Raw genomic sequence first — 14755 nt, 5'->3', positions numbered from 1 at the left:
AAAATTAAACAAAGATACAATTATATACAACTTATAAAAATTTCAAATTCTTATTATAATATAAGTAAAACCTTTAAAAAACACATTTATAATTAGACTAACTAAACCAAATTCTTATTATTTAATAATAAAATAAAATATTTAAATAAAAATAAAAAATAATATGAGTAATTATAATTATATAAAGATATAACTACACGTAATCTATTAAAGTAATATTTTTTTCAAAACATTTGCATCGATTCGGATCATATTGGAATACTTTCGTGTGAACTATAATACTATTTAATTTAATTTCAGTCGTATCAAATTAATCTGAATTAAATTTCATGTCAAAAAATCAACTCTAATCTGATTTTTTTTATGTCATATCATGTCAAGTTAATGGGTCACCACACGCAAATTAAAATGGGAAACTAACCAACAAATAATAGTAATGTTGTAATATACTTAGGAGGCGAAACATAAAAGAATAGAGAGGCAAATAGAAGAGATGATTAAATGAGCAAAAAAGTAAATACAGGTTTTATCACTGAACTTCTTATATCATATAACATGCATTGATTAATAATGTGTAAAAAACACAACAAAATTTCGATCTAATATATATATATATATATATATATATAGATATCCCGCAAGACCCACAAATTAACAGGCAAGGGCTCAATATAACTCATTAATATATTTAGTCGAAATTTTAAATTAAAAATAAATAATACTCAATCATAAATTAATATATTATTTTTATATTTATTTTAAATATATATAATATTATAATATTATATAATATTACTGAAAAAATTTTAAAAATATCAATATTTCATATTTTAAACGTAAAAAAAGGGTCAAATGATGGAGTCGAATTTATTTTTGTAAACTTACCAAACGAAAAATACTTTTATAAGCTGAAATAGGAAAGAAATGATTATGCACACGGTAAAAGAGTCCTAGTAGGAATCAGTTAGCAGAAAATGACAATATACCTGTGGGCCTGGATTGGATGTATTGTCCCCATACTAATAATTAAGAGCCGCCGAATTTCGGCCCAAATAAAAAATAAGCACAGAAAAATCACAGAAGCTACCAGACGGGATAACCGATGCGACACTCCTCCTGAATTATACTCTCATTTCATTTTACTCGTTTCCTCAATCCAATGATGCTAAACAACATCGTTACTCAACCCTTGCGCTCTCTATTCCCACTTTCCTCATCTTTCCTTTTTCTCTCCACATGGGGTTCTTCGATTCTCTTCTCAGTTGGCTCCGAAGGTATCTTCTTTTCCTTTTGTTTCTCTTCAATTTCTTACCTTCAACTGTTGTGATCTTGTTTTTTTTCGTTGCTCACTGTATTCAAGTTATAGCGATTTATGGCAGAATGAGAATAGTTCTTAATTTTAACGCAATTTTATTTCTGGGTTTTATGTGTGGAATCTGGGTTAATTAGAGGAGACAGTTGTTTTTAAAATAGGCTGAAACTTCCTTTTGGAAGTTGTAAAATTTTGCGGGACATTGGTGGTTTTCGTAATGTTCGGGAAGTTTGATAGCGACTCTAAAACCGATAAAAATTTGTTTGAATTCAAGTCAAACCTTAAACTATCCTATGAAATTAGTAAAAAATAAAAATTTATTTTTTAAAACGCCACCTGAACAAGTATGGCAAGCTACATAGTAACTGGTACCACTAAGATTGATTAGTCAAAATTTGTTGAAACTTTTCTTCCTTCTATTGAGCGAGCATGTTCTTGCCTTCTTCTTGTTTATGATCTATCATTTATAATCAACAACACTTAATGGATTTCACATTCAACTTATGAGATTTTTGGAGTTATAAATATTTTAAATTAATTTTGTACTACAATATGCAATAACTTAGGGCAGTTTAAATTTTAGAGAATTAGATATATTCGAATTTCCTATGGAAGATTCGGCATGCAAAAGCAGAAGATTTTTCTTCTCCTTTATTTTTTTCTCAGTATAAGCATAATATTCACCTTTAGTAAATGATTTTTCTTTTTTAGTAGAATCTGGTTTCATTACTGCTCATGTGAAGATTTTCTAGCTGCTGTTGTGATCTATGTATATGATTGAGACAACTATGTGAACATTATGCATGGAAATCATAAAATCTGTCTACTTTTGGACATGTTTTATCTGTAACCTTCACATTATTTTTTACATTGGCTGTGTTCAAGATGTTACCCATGAAATTGCTGTAGTGCACTAGCTGCAAGTGTTTCAAATTTTTGTTACAACATTAATGTATAGTGTGTGTCATTCTGGTGTATAATTAGGTTTGTTGACTTTGGAAAGATGAAAAGTAGAGAAAAGGAGATCTTTAATTGTTATCTAATCTTTTGGTTCTCAACTGCATGATATTTGGTAAATAATCGGAAGAACTAATGAGTAACATGGCTGGAATCACATAATACCTTCAGCATTGGCTAAGAGAAAGTATTTCAGAAATCTGTATCTATTATATGGGATAGTCGAGGTTAATAATGAACTGAAATGCTAGAAAACAATTTACACATGATATAATCATTACTGATTTTCATTCATCAATTTGAGCATTGATTTTTTGCACTTCATTTAATTCAGTGTATTTGTTACTGTAATATCTATATTGTTTGTATAGTTTTATTTTTGAAAATTCTGGTCAAATTGAATCCTAATTTAATTCTGAGAATTTTATTCTGGTGTAATATCTCTCTGTCTCTCTATCCTAGATTGTTTTCTATATCTAAAGTGATTGTTGTATAATCTCCTCAATGCTGAAGCTTATTTCTTTTCTGACTATGTTTCTCTATATCAGCTTATTCTTTAAGCAGGAGATGGAACTTTCCCTTGTTGGCCTTCAAAATGCAGGAAAGACGTCTCTAGTTAATTCAATTGCTGTGGGTGAACACTCTCTGTGCAATTTTTTCTGGTCTAGTTGATAGTAACTGTCTGAGCTTTTCTATTAACATAATTTCTTTGATTGTTTCAGACAGGAGGCTATAGTGAGGACATGATTCCAACTGTAGGTTTCTTTTACTTGAAAGAAATTCTAATTTAAGCATTTAAGGTAATTTTTGGATGCATTAAGGAAATTATTAAAATGAAACCAGGTTGGATTTAATATGCGAAAAGTTACGAAGGGTAATGTCACAATAAAGCTATGGGATCTTGGAGGACAACGAAGGTTCCGTACAATGTGGGAGCGTTATTGTCGTGGGGTCTCTGCAATTCTGTAATACTTCTTGGCCTCTTGATCTTCTCTGTTCTATTATTAACTCGTTGTTTTTGGTTTTCTTAATTTTGAATGCATTGGTTTTCCTTTGACAAAGGAATTTCTTCATATGCGTATGTACGGTATCCTAGGATGTTCACTAGACTGGAAAACTTGACCTTATAATATGTTTGATATATTCTTGATCTCCTTAACAGCACTGAACTTATGTTGAAAGACAATTTCATTAATTCTTTCCTTCCACATTATAAGAAGTATGTGATAGGTACCTGTTCAAATTCCTTTGAATCACCTCCTGCTCAGCTTCCAAAAAGAATCTCCGAAAGCCTCCAACCTCTTCTCAGCCAATATTTAATACTCCCTGAGATGACCACACCCCAGCAAAATGGGGAAGTGGTTTAGCACACATTCAACCAATCCAACAAATCAAAACCAGAACAAGTAGTAGAGGAGCAGAATGTAATGGAAGAAATAGAGCATTCAACGATCGAACAGTACATAGAGACAGCAAAGGGAATGAATAGAAAGAGGATAAATGAATTATTGAAATTCAGTCTTTGCAGTACCATCCATTACAACAATTAATATTTCAATCAATCAAACTAAGTAATTCTGGCTTTTGAGAGGTCTGTCCTCTCCAGCGAGTACAAAACTCGGATACACATTTCTATATAATTCCGTAATTCCTTCCATTCTCTCCTGCTCTCTTTCTGTTCCCACCCTAATGATTTTTAGGCTAAGCTTCAGACATAACCAGCCGCATGGCTCACGGAAGTGCTGGTGCTGCTGAAGAAAACACTCCTGGACCACTTTTTTCTACTGCCTTTCCCACCAGATGCTCCTTATTTCTCTCTCTTGGGCCTGTGAGAATAGACTTTGGTAATTAGAGTTCCTTCAGTATCATAATTGGTAATCAATGTTATATTTAATTTCTTAGTTCTGCTTTAGTGTTACCAAAATCTTTTTTTTTTTAAAACTCTGTATTCCATGGTATTGAAACTGAATATTGACTATTTGACATTAATGTGTGTGGTCCTACAAATTCTCAATCCTATAAGATACACTGACAATTGCTTTTTCTAAAGCCAGAAAAGCGATGCTTTGTTAGAATCAAAATTTTGGAATTCTAAATGATGAAAGGCTTTTGTTTGCCTTCTGCTTGAAAGCTTTTACTTCATCTTCATTCTGGGCAAAATTCTAGCTTGTTTGTTTCATTCATGTCTTCAATGCGTTGTCTAGAGAATGTAAACTATGATTATACTTGTTAAGAACTAATATGATCGTTGCATTCTCAACAAACCCTCATACATTGATGAGCTGTCTTCTGGTGTTGAAAACTTTATAGTTGTAGGATTCCAGGCTTTTATTTTGTTCAGCTTATCATAAGGGTGCAGTGGTAATGGTGCTTAGTATATAGTCAGCTGGGCTGGAGTGCCTAATGAGCTGGAATCTCTTTCAAATGGATTGACTTTGTTTTCCTTCTTATTCATGAATGGGGACAGATATGTGGTTGATGCTGCAGACAGAGATAGCGTTCCCATATCTCGTAGTGAGTTGTTTGACCTATTGATGAAACCTTCATTAAGTGGAATCCCTTTACTTGTTCTTGGCAACAAAATTGACAAATCAGAAGCCCTTTCCAAGCAAGCTTTAGTTGATCAGCTGTAAGTTTGGGGAAATTTACAAGAATTTATCATATTACCACACTGATGAGTCAAGCTGTTATATTATTTCTTCAAGAGTTATTTGGTGAAATATCTTTTCACTTTCTGTTTGGTGTTTTCAGAGGCCTTGCATCAATAACGGATAGAGAGGTGTGTTGCTACATGATCTCATGCAAAGATTCGGTAAACATAGATGTTGTGATTGATTGGCTTATCAAGCATTCAAAAGCTGCCAAATGAAACATGGTTTGATGTTTATACCAACTTGTATCTTCTTGAAGAATGATGAACGTGAAAGCACAAAGCTTGAGACAACCAGTTATGAAAACCGTCCAGGTGGAATGTCACCTCCTATTTGGTTTCAGTTGTGCTCCAAATGAGTGTTTGTGCAGTGCTGAAATATTTGAACAAAATCTTTTGTGCGTTTTATTTCTTTAATTTCTTCTTTGTTGTGTGAATAATCAAAATAGAAAGAGCCTGGTCAACCTGATTAACTGTACTTTTTCTTTAAATCTGCAATTTGTATAGTACATATTAACTGCATGAGCTACAACTGGCACACCTGAGCATGTCAGAAACTTACACCAAGCATTGTGTAAGATTGATATTAGAAGGAGCGCATTTCCTGAATGTTAAGCAAGCTAAAATTTTCTGTTGAATCATTTTGACAGGAGTTGTCAATGACAAGTAGTTGGTTTTACAAATCTGGAACTGCCAATTCATAATTAAGTTCAATTTTAGGCAGTAGTTAATTACATATTATAGCAGAAGATAGGAATAAGAAGGCCTGGACGATGGAGTTGTATTTGAATCAAGTTTATTCAAACTTGAAAATGAATTTGGTTTGAAAGAGTCTAAAATGATTTTGTTTAAATGAATTTATGCTTAAGAGTTTGAGTTTAAAAAGTGTTCAGTTTGTCAAACTTGTTTTCATTAATACGTATTAAAATGGTATTATTTTAATATTTTTTATTCGGTTATAGTAATACACTGAGTTTATAGTTTAGTTTGTGTTCAAATAGCTTTAAGTTAAGCTTGAATTTGACCCTATTCAAATAGAGTTGAATTCGAACTCATTTTAATTTGACTTTGGACGTACTGAAACGTAAATAAATAAATGCATAATAGCTCAGGCAAGCGGCGTAAATTTTCGGCCAGTAAGGTAGCTAATTGCGGCACATCCTTTTTTAGAAGCCCTTGTTAGAGCATACTTCACAGTTATAATTGGCATGATGAATCAAATAAACTCCAACTGATGTATTTGCAAATGCACCTTCATATAAACTTAGGCCATTCAATAGGGAAGATTTTAGATTTTGTTGAGGGACTTACATGATTAAGCTGATTCAGTATTGAGACTGGTCCTTGCGCCTCTCCAAGAAACGATCCAAGGATGCTTTGCGAGCTTCAGGCACAGCTGCGGCATGAAAATGTCAAACCAGTGACAATATATATAACTATATTTATTTATTAGAAGTAGAGTTAATGACTCATTTCAAGGACAGTTACTTTACATACTTCCTGCTATATATTTTGCTGAAGTTGATTGTAGTGAACTGCCATTTTGAGGAGAATAATGTGCTTGATTGTTCGGAAAGTAATCTGCAAATGGCTTCGTCTCAGATGCTTCTTTTGTGTTAGCCCTGCGCATGACAAACTCGCCCTGAAGTTTTTTAATAAATAAAGTACAGGAAAAAGCATGGTTTTTACACATACATAAAATGTACCATATTAATTCATGCATCATCATCTACAAGACAAAGATTTATTAATTTTGACGCCTAAATAACATGAATTGAACATTTTCTCTAAGTTTAGATGTAAATTTCAGTTTTGAGATCAGAAACTGTTCACAAAATAAATTAAAAGTTTGATTTTGATATATTATAAGTGGGTTTTCATCTGTACTCTCTTGCTTGATCACCCCCACCTTTGTCATAAAAGATTGTCAACTGAAAAAACGAAATGAGCAGGGACTTTGCTGCTATAATCAAAAGCATAGCTACTCGAATTTGGTTTAAAAATGCTAGGGAAGAAAAGGTATCATGAAGTTGTTTTCTTTGGAAATGCTCATTAGAGTAAAGGTGATACTGTCTCTATTCTTAATGTTTATTATAATATTAGTTCAACTGATTAAAAATGATGGGTTGTTCCTTCTTAATCCTTCTTAATTACAAGATTTTGACACTTTGGTTGTTAATTATGCTTATAGATTTGTTAGAATTGTTATGAAAATGATAACATCACAAACCCATCTTCCAAACTTCACTGGAAGTGCTTTTCCATGCTCATTAGAGTAAAGGTGATACTGTCTCTATTCTTAATGTTTATTATAATATTAGTTCAACTGATTAAAAATGATGGGTTGTTCCTTCTTAATCCTTCTTAATTACAAGATTTTGACACTTTGGTTGTTAATTATGCTCATAGATTTGTTAGAATTGTTATGAAAATGATAACATCACAAACCCATCTTCCAAACTTCACTGGAAGTGCTTTTCCATTTTGTCAGTGACATATAACCCAACATTTTGATCATTTATAAGCATTCAAGTTGTTGTACCAACTGGGTTTGACCTTGAATTACAAACCAGAAGGATTTTTTATTCTATACCCACCAGCAGGCTCTACTTTTAAAACCAAATTAACTAAATTTGTAAAATAAGTAAATGCTAATCACCACTATTGTTTACAAAGTAATAACTCTGTTTCAACAAATCAAGGTTGCATCTCAAGCAATACCAAAATGACCAAGGGAAAGAAAAAAGGCTTGTGCATGGTCAATATTCAAGAGATTAAGATGAACAGTGCAAGTAATTAAGAGAGGGTAGGCAGTAAAGTAATTATCTGGAAGATTAAGGATGGATTTTGTTTGTATTACCAGAAATTAAAGGGAGTTTATTCAACTGGCGAAGCATTCAAAATGACTATTTTGTGAGGTTGATTACTTAACAAAGCATTCTTCACATTGAAACTCAGGTAAATTAAGAAACTTAGGTTTCACATAAAGAACTTGATTACTACAGAAAACAAAATGATTCCAAAGTCCAGAGTCTGGCAATGAGAAAGCGAGATTTAAGTCATTATCTGGTTGAAGACTCAGATGGGTACATGTTAATTCAACCAATACAAATAGTTCAAATCAATACATTAAAGTTGCATCAAGAACAAGAGTAATTAAGAAGGAAAGATAGTAACATACAGAAGAGCATGTAACCAGATGGAAATTATTCACATTTTCACACAGCCAAGTAAAATAATAGTATTCGAATCCCCCTAACGCATACACATCGGAAGTAATCACTGCCTCGGGAAAAGAAAAACGCCGCTATGAGAAAGAATAAAGGGAAAAAAACAAGGTACATGAGTTTGAAGAGGCTGACGCAAGAATTTAAAGACAATTAATACACTAGACTATGTATGATAAAAATGGGCGCAACAAGGAAAGATTTGCTCATGGATTTGCTGAAGGTGGTGGTGCAACAGAATCGGTTGAGTAAGCCTACTGGGATGACCTGTCTTCCAAATCATGGATTAAACCATGATTTGTGTCTGGCCCAGGGTGTAAGCTAGAATGGCAAATCTCCTCAATCTGGCTTGTCAACTCAGCCATTGATGGACGTTTATCTGGATACTGAACAGTGCAATTAATGGCAAGCTGCAAGAGCTGAACCATATCCTCCTCGACATTCTGGTACCTGAGAAGCTCAAGGTCAAACACCTCAGAAGTCCACTCCTCTTTAACAATGGATTGAACCCATCTGGGGAGGTCCACTCCTTCCTCGTTCAAGAGGGCTTGAGTAGGTGCCTTCCCTGTAAGCAATTCCAGTAACAACACACCAAAGCTGTAGACATCTGCTTTTTGGGATACCTTGCGAGCATCAGTCACCTCTGGGGCACGATAGCCGTCAATCCGGTTGGGAGTGGACGAGGGGCTTGTGAGATGAGCAAGGCCAAAGTCAGACACTCGGGCTTCGTAGGATTTAGATAAGAGGATATTTGATGACTTGATATTTCCATGGGAGATCGCTGGTCCATGAGTATGGATGTATGAAATAGCTCGGGCAGCTCCAAGGGCAATGTTGGACCTGGTTTCCCAATTCAATGGAATCCTACCACCACCTCTGCTTCCTGTAGTTAAGAGATTTAAAAAAAAAGATCTAAAAAGAGTAAAACAGGAAAATTTTGCTAGCAAAATGTGACAAAACATGGTCCAACTCATGAACCATAACAATTAAGTTCATTCCTATTTGGTGAAATACAGACCACCAAAGAAATAGAAAATATTGAGACTCATAAAGATAATGGAGTCTCAGTCTACGTCATACATAGTATTGATTTTAATGTTAAAACCTAGTCCCACTAGATATATAGGAATCTGTAAGCCTTAGATCCAAGGAGTTGGGTTATGAAATCAGTTGGCGATGTCAACGGCACAATAATAGGAGCAGGCCCGTTGAACATACAAACCCTCCAAAAGGCACAAGTTATCATTATTGAAGTCGGTACAGCTGAGAACAGACTAGAAAAAGGAAAATGCAACTAAGAAGATTTACAAATTTAGTTGATCGCAGATCATACTTAGGATTTCATTGAGCTCAGAATTGTAAGTTTTCCTCTTTTTCGGAGTGAAATACTAGTGAAGATATGGCAAACAAAAAGCTTTAGCAACAGATATTCATCGAATTCCTTAATCTGTGGCTAGTTGTTGACACACACAGCAAGAAAACAGACCAACTAAAAAATTCAATTCCATAGGAAAAAATAACACAGTAATTAGTTGTTGATGCAATTTCCCATTTTCTTTGAAAGTTAAAGTCAGTAGATTATGTATTCACAGAAAAATAATGTCAGAAGGCCACATTTAGTATTATTATTGAACAGAAAATTTGAAGATATCACCAGGTACAAAAAAGTCACAATAGTGATAGAAAAACATTCCATCAATCAACATGTCCTAAAGTGAAGGAAACTGCAATCATAACAAAAAATCCAAAAAAAAGTAAAACATGATGCAAACAGAGGAAAGCAAAGGGAGAAAAGGTGATTACCATGTAAAAGTGCAGATAAGCTTCCCATAGGCATGTAATCATACGCAAGAAGCTTTTCATCCCTGCTAAAATAATGGGCCCTCAATGGGACCAAATTCTCATGATCCATTGCCCCCACCACCTCCATCTTCTCCAGAAATTCCTTCTCCGTCATTGTCACATCCTTCAATCTCTTCACAGCAACCACCAGCCCCATTTGCAGAGTGGCCTTATAAGTCGTTGCAAATGTGCCTTTCCCCAAGACCTCAGCTGATGCCCTCAACAAATCCTCCAAATCAAACACCTTTGCCCCCTTCCCAAAGAACACCAAATTCTTATCCCCACTACTCTTCGCCTCCGCCTTCACCGCACTAGGCAAATCAGTACTGACATTCTGACTACTCACTGATGCCTTTTCCCGGAAGATTTCAGTCTCATTTTGCTTCACAGTTTCACTTGCTGGAGCTACATCTTTAGAACTCGTTGTCTTATTATCACTCTTCTTTATTCTACACAAACATATCAATAATGCTAAAATGATCAAAAATCCAATCACCGATCCAATAACAATCCCAGCAATCGCTCCACCAGACAATCCATTACCACTATGAGTACCATTACAAGATACTAACGGTTTCCCACAAAGTGCATTTCCCTGAAACGCACTTATATCCATTTTAGCTAACCGTTTTGGGATCGGCCCATTCAAGTTGTTATTAGAAACATTAAATTGTTGAAGAGAAGGCAAATCCAGTTCCGGGAGAAACCCAGTTAAGTTATTGTTCTCCAAATAAAGAGTCCCTAATCTCTTCAAGTTATTAAATTTAGTAGAGATCGTACCGGTGAAGTTATTATCCGCTAAGTTTAACCGAATCAAGTTCTGCAAAGTGAACAAAAACTCCGGAATTTCACCAGAAAACTTGTTCTCTTGCAGGTACAAGTTACGAAGATTCGAAAGCTGAGCAATATCAACCGGGACCGACCCGCGCAAGGCGTTGTAACGGAGAGACAAAGTTTGAAGCTGAGAGAGGTTTCCAATGGCGATAGGGACCTGCCCGGATAAACCCATACCAGGGAGACGTAACTCAGTGACTCGGTCTTGAGTACAAAACACTCCAACCCATTTGCAAGGAGAGTCAGTAAGGTTCCAGAGAAGCAGGCGGCCACCGACGGCTGAACGTAAAGCCACTAAAGCCGCCCTGTCAGAGGCGAGATCTGAGTCAACAATTGACAAGAAAGATACAGAGAAAAAGGCAAACACTAGAAACAGGCATTGTCCATGAGGCTTCATTGTTATCGTTTACGAATACAAGCTGAAAGGATAAATGTAAGATGTTAAATGGAGTGGATAAAGAAGAAGGGAGGCGGTGATGAAACAGAAAAAAAGGACAATTTCATGCGTGAGTTTCAGGAAGTGAAGGAGACTGAAGACAGAGAAACGGGCTTAATGCTGTTGAAGTTGCGTGTATTAAAATTTATTTTTAAAACAATAATAATAATAACAGTAAAGGAACCTTCAGCTCTGTACAGTTGCGGTTAATTAGGCGTGATAATTAAGGCTGTTCAGTCTACGCATCTTTTACTGGGGGCAAATTTGTCTTTGGTGGTAATATGTTTGGGTAATTTTATATATAAATAAATTATACAAATTTATTTATAAAATTTTGAATAATTTTAAAATAAAAATAAATAAATAATCATGTTATTTTATTATCATTTTAATTTATACTAATAATTTTGAAGAATTTATTTATGCACATTTTAATTTAAAATGTTATCGGTTTATTAAGGTTGAAGAAGTTTCTCATTTTATTCTTAGTATAGATTTGTTTAAGTTATATTCGAGTCAAATTTATTTAAATTTGAAATCAAACTCAGCTTAAATGAATTTAATTTAAGCGAGTTCGAGTTCAACTTCTAAAGTTCAATATATTCAAATTTGAGCTTAAATTTTATGATGTTCAGCTTATCAAACTCGTGCGTTTAAAATATTTGATACAAAATAATATCATTTTGATTAATATATATTAAAATAGTATTATTTTTATAATGAGATAACTAAAAACTCGATTCGAGTTTAATTTCATACAAATAGACTCAAATTTGAATATTACTTAATTCAAATCTAAACCATAAATTTGTAATCATTTTCCTCATGATCGGAGATAAAAAAAATGTTTGATAATAAATAATATATTTTATGAAAAAGATTTCAAAAATAGTAAATTATAGCTTTTAGAATTCAGGAGTTGTGTAATTACTAAAAACACTCGAAGGTTTAAAAAAATTATAATATTTTATAATTAATTAAATTAATTAAATAATATAAAATATATATACAATTTTTAAATTGGCCAATAGAGTTGTGTCTTTGGTGGTGGGCAGGGCAGACACCATCAGCGACGGATGCGGGATGCTCCACTGGCAATTCCGTCGGCCCATCGGGGCACTGCTGTCCGACAACTCTCCAGATAATTAACAGTGTTTTTAATTTTTTTTTTTATATTTGAAAGTAAAATATTAAATATAATTAAAAGATAAAAAAGTTACATTTATTATACATTACTTTTTGAAAGTTAAAACAATTTAAAAAATTAAGAAATCAAATACTCAAAAGCTTTTATTTATTAAAAGTTAATTATTTCTAAAATTGAATAAAAAATGATTAAGAAAGCAATTCATCCATTAACATCATAAATTTAAATTTCAGTTTTGTTGAAAATTTGTATGCATATAGTAAATACTATATATACTTATTTTAAATACATAAATTGATATATATATTTACATGTGTCATCATGTGATTGAGTGATTTTGAATTAAGAATAAAATAACACTCAATTATGTGATAATATGCATAAATGTGTATCTATTTGTGTATTCAAAATAAATATGTATAATATTATTCTTCTAAATATATCCATCAAACAGACTAATTAAAATAATAAAATTATATATACATATTTTTTATATATAATTTATATATAATTTATATATAAAATTATATAATTAAATAATTTTAAATTAAAAATAAAATAATATTTAATCAAATAATAATATATTATTTATATATTTAAATTATATAAAATATATATATTTATGTAGTGTTGCTACAACTAAAAACTAATTTGTATGGGAAAATAGTTGGCCGATACACAGGACGAGCAAGAGCTGTCATTGCAATTAAATATTAATTTACCTAAAATCAAGAATGAAATCATTTGATTCTTCCAATCAACCTGGAAAATGCTGGCACTACAGACTTTAAACGATTGAAGATGTGCATGGTCTCATTTGGAAAGAATAGTATTCATATTTAATTAGTAATTGGCTTTTTGCTAAGTTGTCTTCGAGTCATATCTGTCCCTTTCAACCAACGCCCGTGCCCAAATGTAAATACTTGGCTACTAAGAATAAGGAAAAGGCCAAAACACTTGTTCCTACCCTATGTCCCAATGTAGCTCCCTTCATCTTCTAAAAATTTAAATATCTATTTAAATAAAATTTTATTAAAATTTAATTAAAAATAAAAAATAAAATCATCTTTTTAATAGTATTATTAAAAAATTATATAATTAATTTTATTTATTTTTTAAGTTTTAAAAACTAATATTTCACTCCTGCATAAATTTTTTCAATTTTAAAAAATCGTATTCTCTCTCAAACCCTCTCTGGCCATAATCTTTGTCTTCGATGACTGTTGAATCCACTCTAAACTATTGTCATTAAATCTTCTCATCATCCGACCACCGAAAGTTAAATTTTCAAACCAAAATCATCTGGAAATCCATGCAATTTTTGTCTGACAACTATGTCCAAACGAAAATTTTCTAGATTTTCATAAGATTTTCATCTAAATTTTCAGGTGATGTCGCTTAGAAAGAGATGTTTAGACTTTTTTTTAAGGCTTACGATTGAAAACGTCGTCACCAATGACCAAAGTTTAGAGGAAGAAAACCTTAAGTTTTGGGGGACAGGGAGGGGGAGAATGCTTATTTTTAAAGTTTAAAAATTTTAAGTATGAGTGAAGTTATTAGTTTTTAAAACTTAAGAGGGAAAAATAAATTTTATATTTTTTTAAATAATAATTTTATCTTTAATTTTAAATAAAATTTTTAATAAAATTTTATTTATAAATAAGTGTTGAAATTTTTTAAAGTTAAAGGAGACCGGTTTGAAACTACAACATAGACATTTGGCCTAAGGAAAACACAGCAGTAGCTTCAGAATTTTTATATAAATTGACGTCACATCAATATTTTACTTCATTAACAATCACACATAAAAAATATTAATATTTAAGACTCAACTACATGAATTTTTCATATCTATATATACTATAATATGTGGACCCTTTTATAAGTTTTTGGGTTTTTTTTATGACAACCGACTCACACAAACTGATCATTCCTTTTGGGTTAAGTTAATTACACCGAATAAGTAATATTTAAATTTAATAATTGGTCTGGGTAAATATAAACTATATTTAACTATGACACCTCTTAATTTGAGTATAAATTGATTCAATTTAAGTTTATTAAATCAAAATTAAGTATAATTTAAATAAAAAATAATTTAACTTAATTTAGTTTGAATTTAACTCGATTTTGTAGTTGTAAATTGATTCAATTTGAATTTATAATTCAGATTTATGACTTAAGTTTATGTTTTATTAATAAAACGATATCATTTTATTTAAATAATATTTAAAATTAAACCAAGATACAAATTCGAACCATCAATTCAATTACGAATTCTAATTATTAATTTAAAATATGAATTTAAACTAAATTAAATTAAATATCTTTTAACTCAAATTTAATATAA

General features: G+C 32.0%; 2 protein-coding genes across 2 annotated transcripts; one reads left to right on the top strand and one right to left on the bottom strand.

Annotated features, from left to right (window-relative positions):
• The first annotated feature begins 1072 nt into the window (after nt 1-1072).
• On the top strand, nt 1073-5557 carry LOC123197476 (ADP-ribosylation factor-like protein 8c). The gene is made up of 6 exons (XM_044611798.1): nt 1073-1274; nt 2818-2899; nt 2992-3024; nt 3113-3234; nt 4737-4898; nt 5021-5557. The coding sequence occupies exons 1-6, from the start codon at nt 1237-1239 to the stop codon at nt 5136-5138; spliced, it is 555 nt and encodes a 184-aa protein (XP_044467733.1). The 5' UTR covers nt 1073-1236; the 3' UTR covers nt 5139-5557.
• Nucleotides 5558-8075: 2518 nt separating this feature from the next.
• On the bottom strand, nt 8076-11380 carry LOC123197556 (probable inactive receptor kinase RLK902). The gene is made up of 2 exons (XM_044611873.1): nt 9950-11380; nt 8076-9029 (listed from the first exon to the last, which is right to left on the bottom strand). The coding sequence occupies exons 1-2, from the start codon at nt 11217-11219 to the stop codon at nt 8401-8403; spliced, it is 1899 nt and encodes a 632-aa protein (XP_044467808.1). The 5' UTR covers nt 11220-11380; the 3' UTR covers nt 8076-8400.
• Between the last annotated feature and the right edge of the window lie 3375 nt (nt 11381-14755).

Source organism: Mangifera indica, chromosome 15, assembly GCF_011075055.1.
Source record: "Mangifera indica cultivar Alphonso chromosome 15, CATAS_Mindica_2.1, whole genome shotgun sequence".
NCBI classification, from domain to species: domain Eukaryota; kingdom Viridiplantae; phylum Streptophyta; class Magnoliopsida; order Sapindales; family Anacardiaceae; genus Mangifera; species Mangifera indica.
Note: the sequence above shows the minus strand (reverse complement) of the source record. Positions and strands in the feature narration are given on the sequence as shown.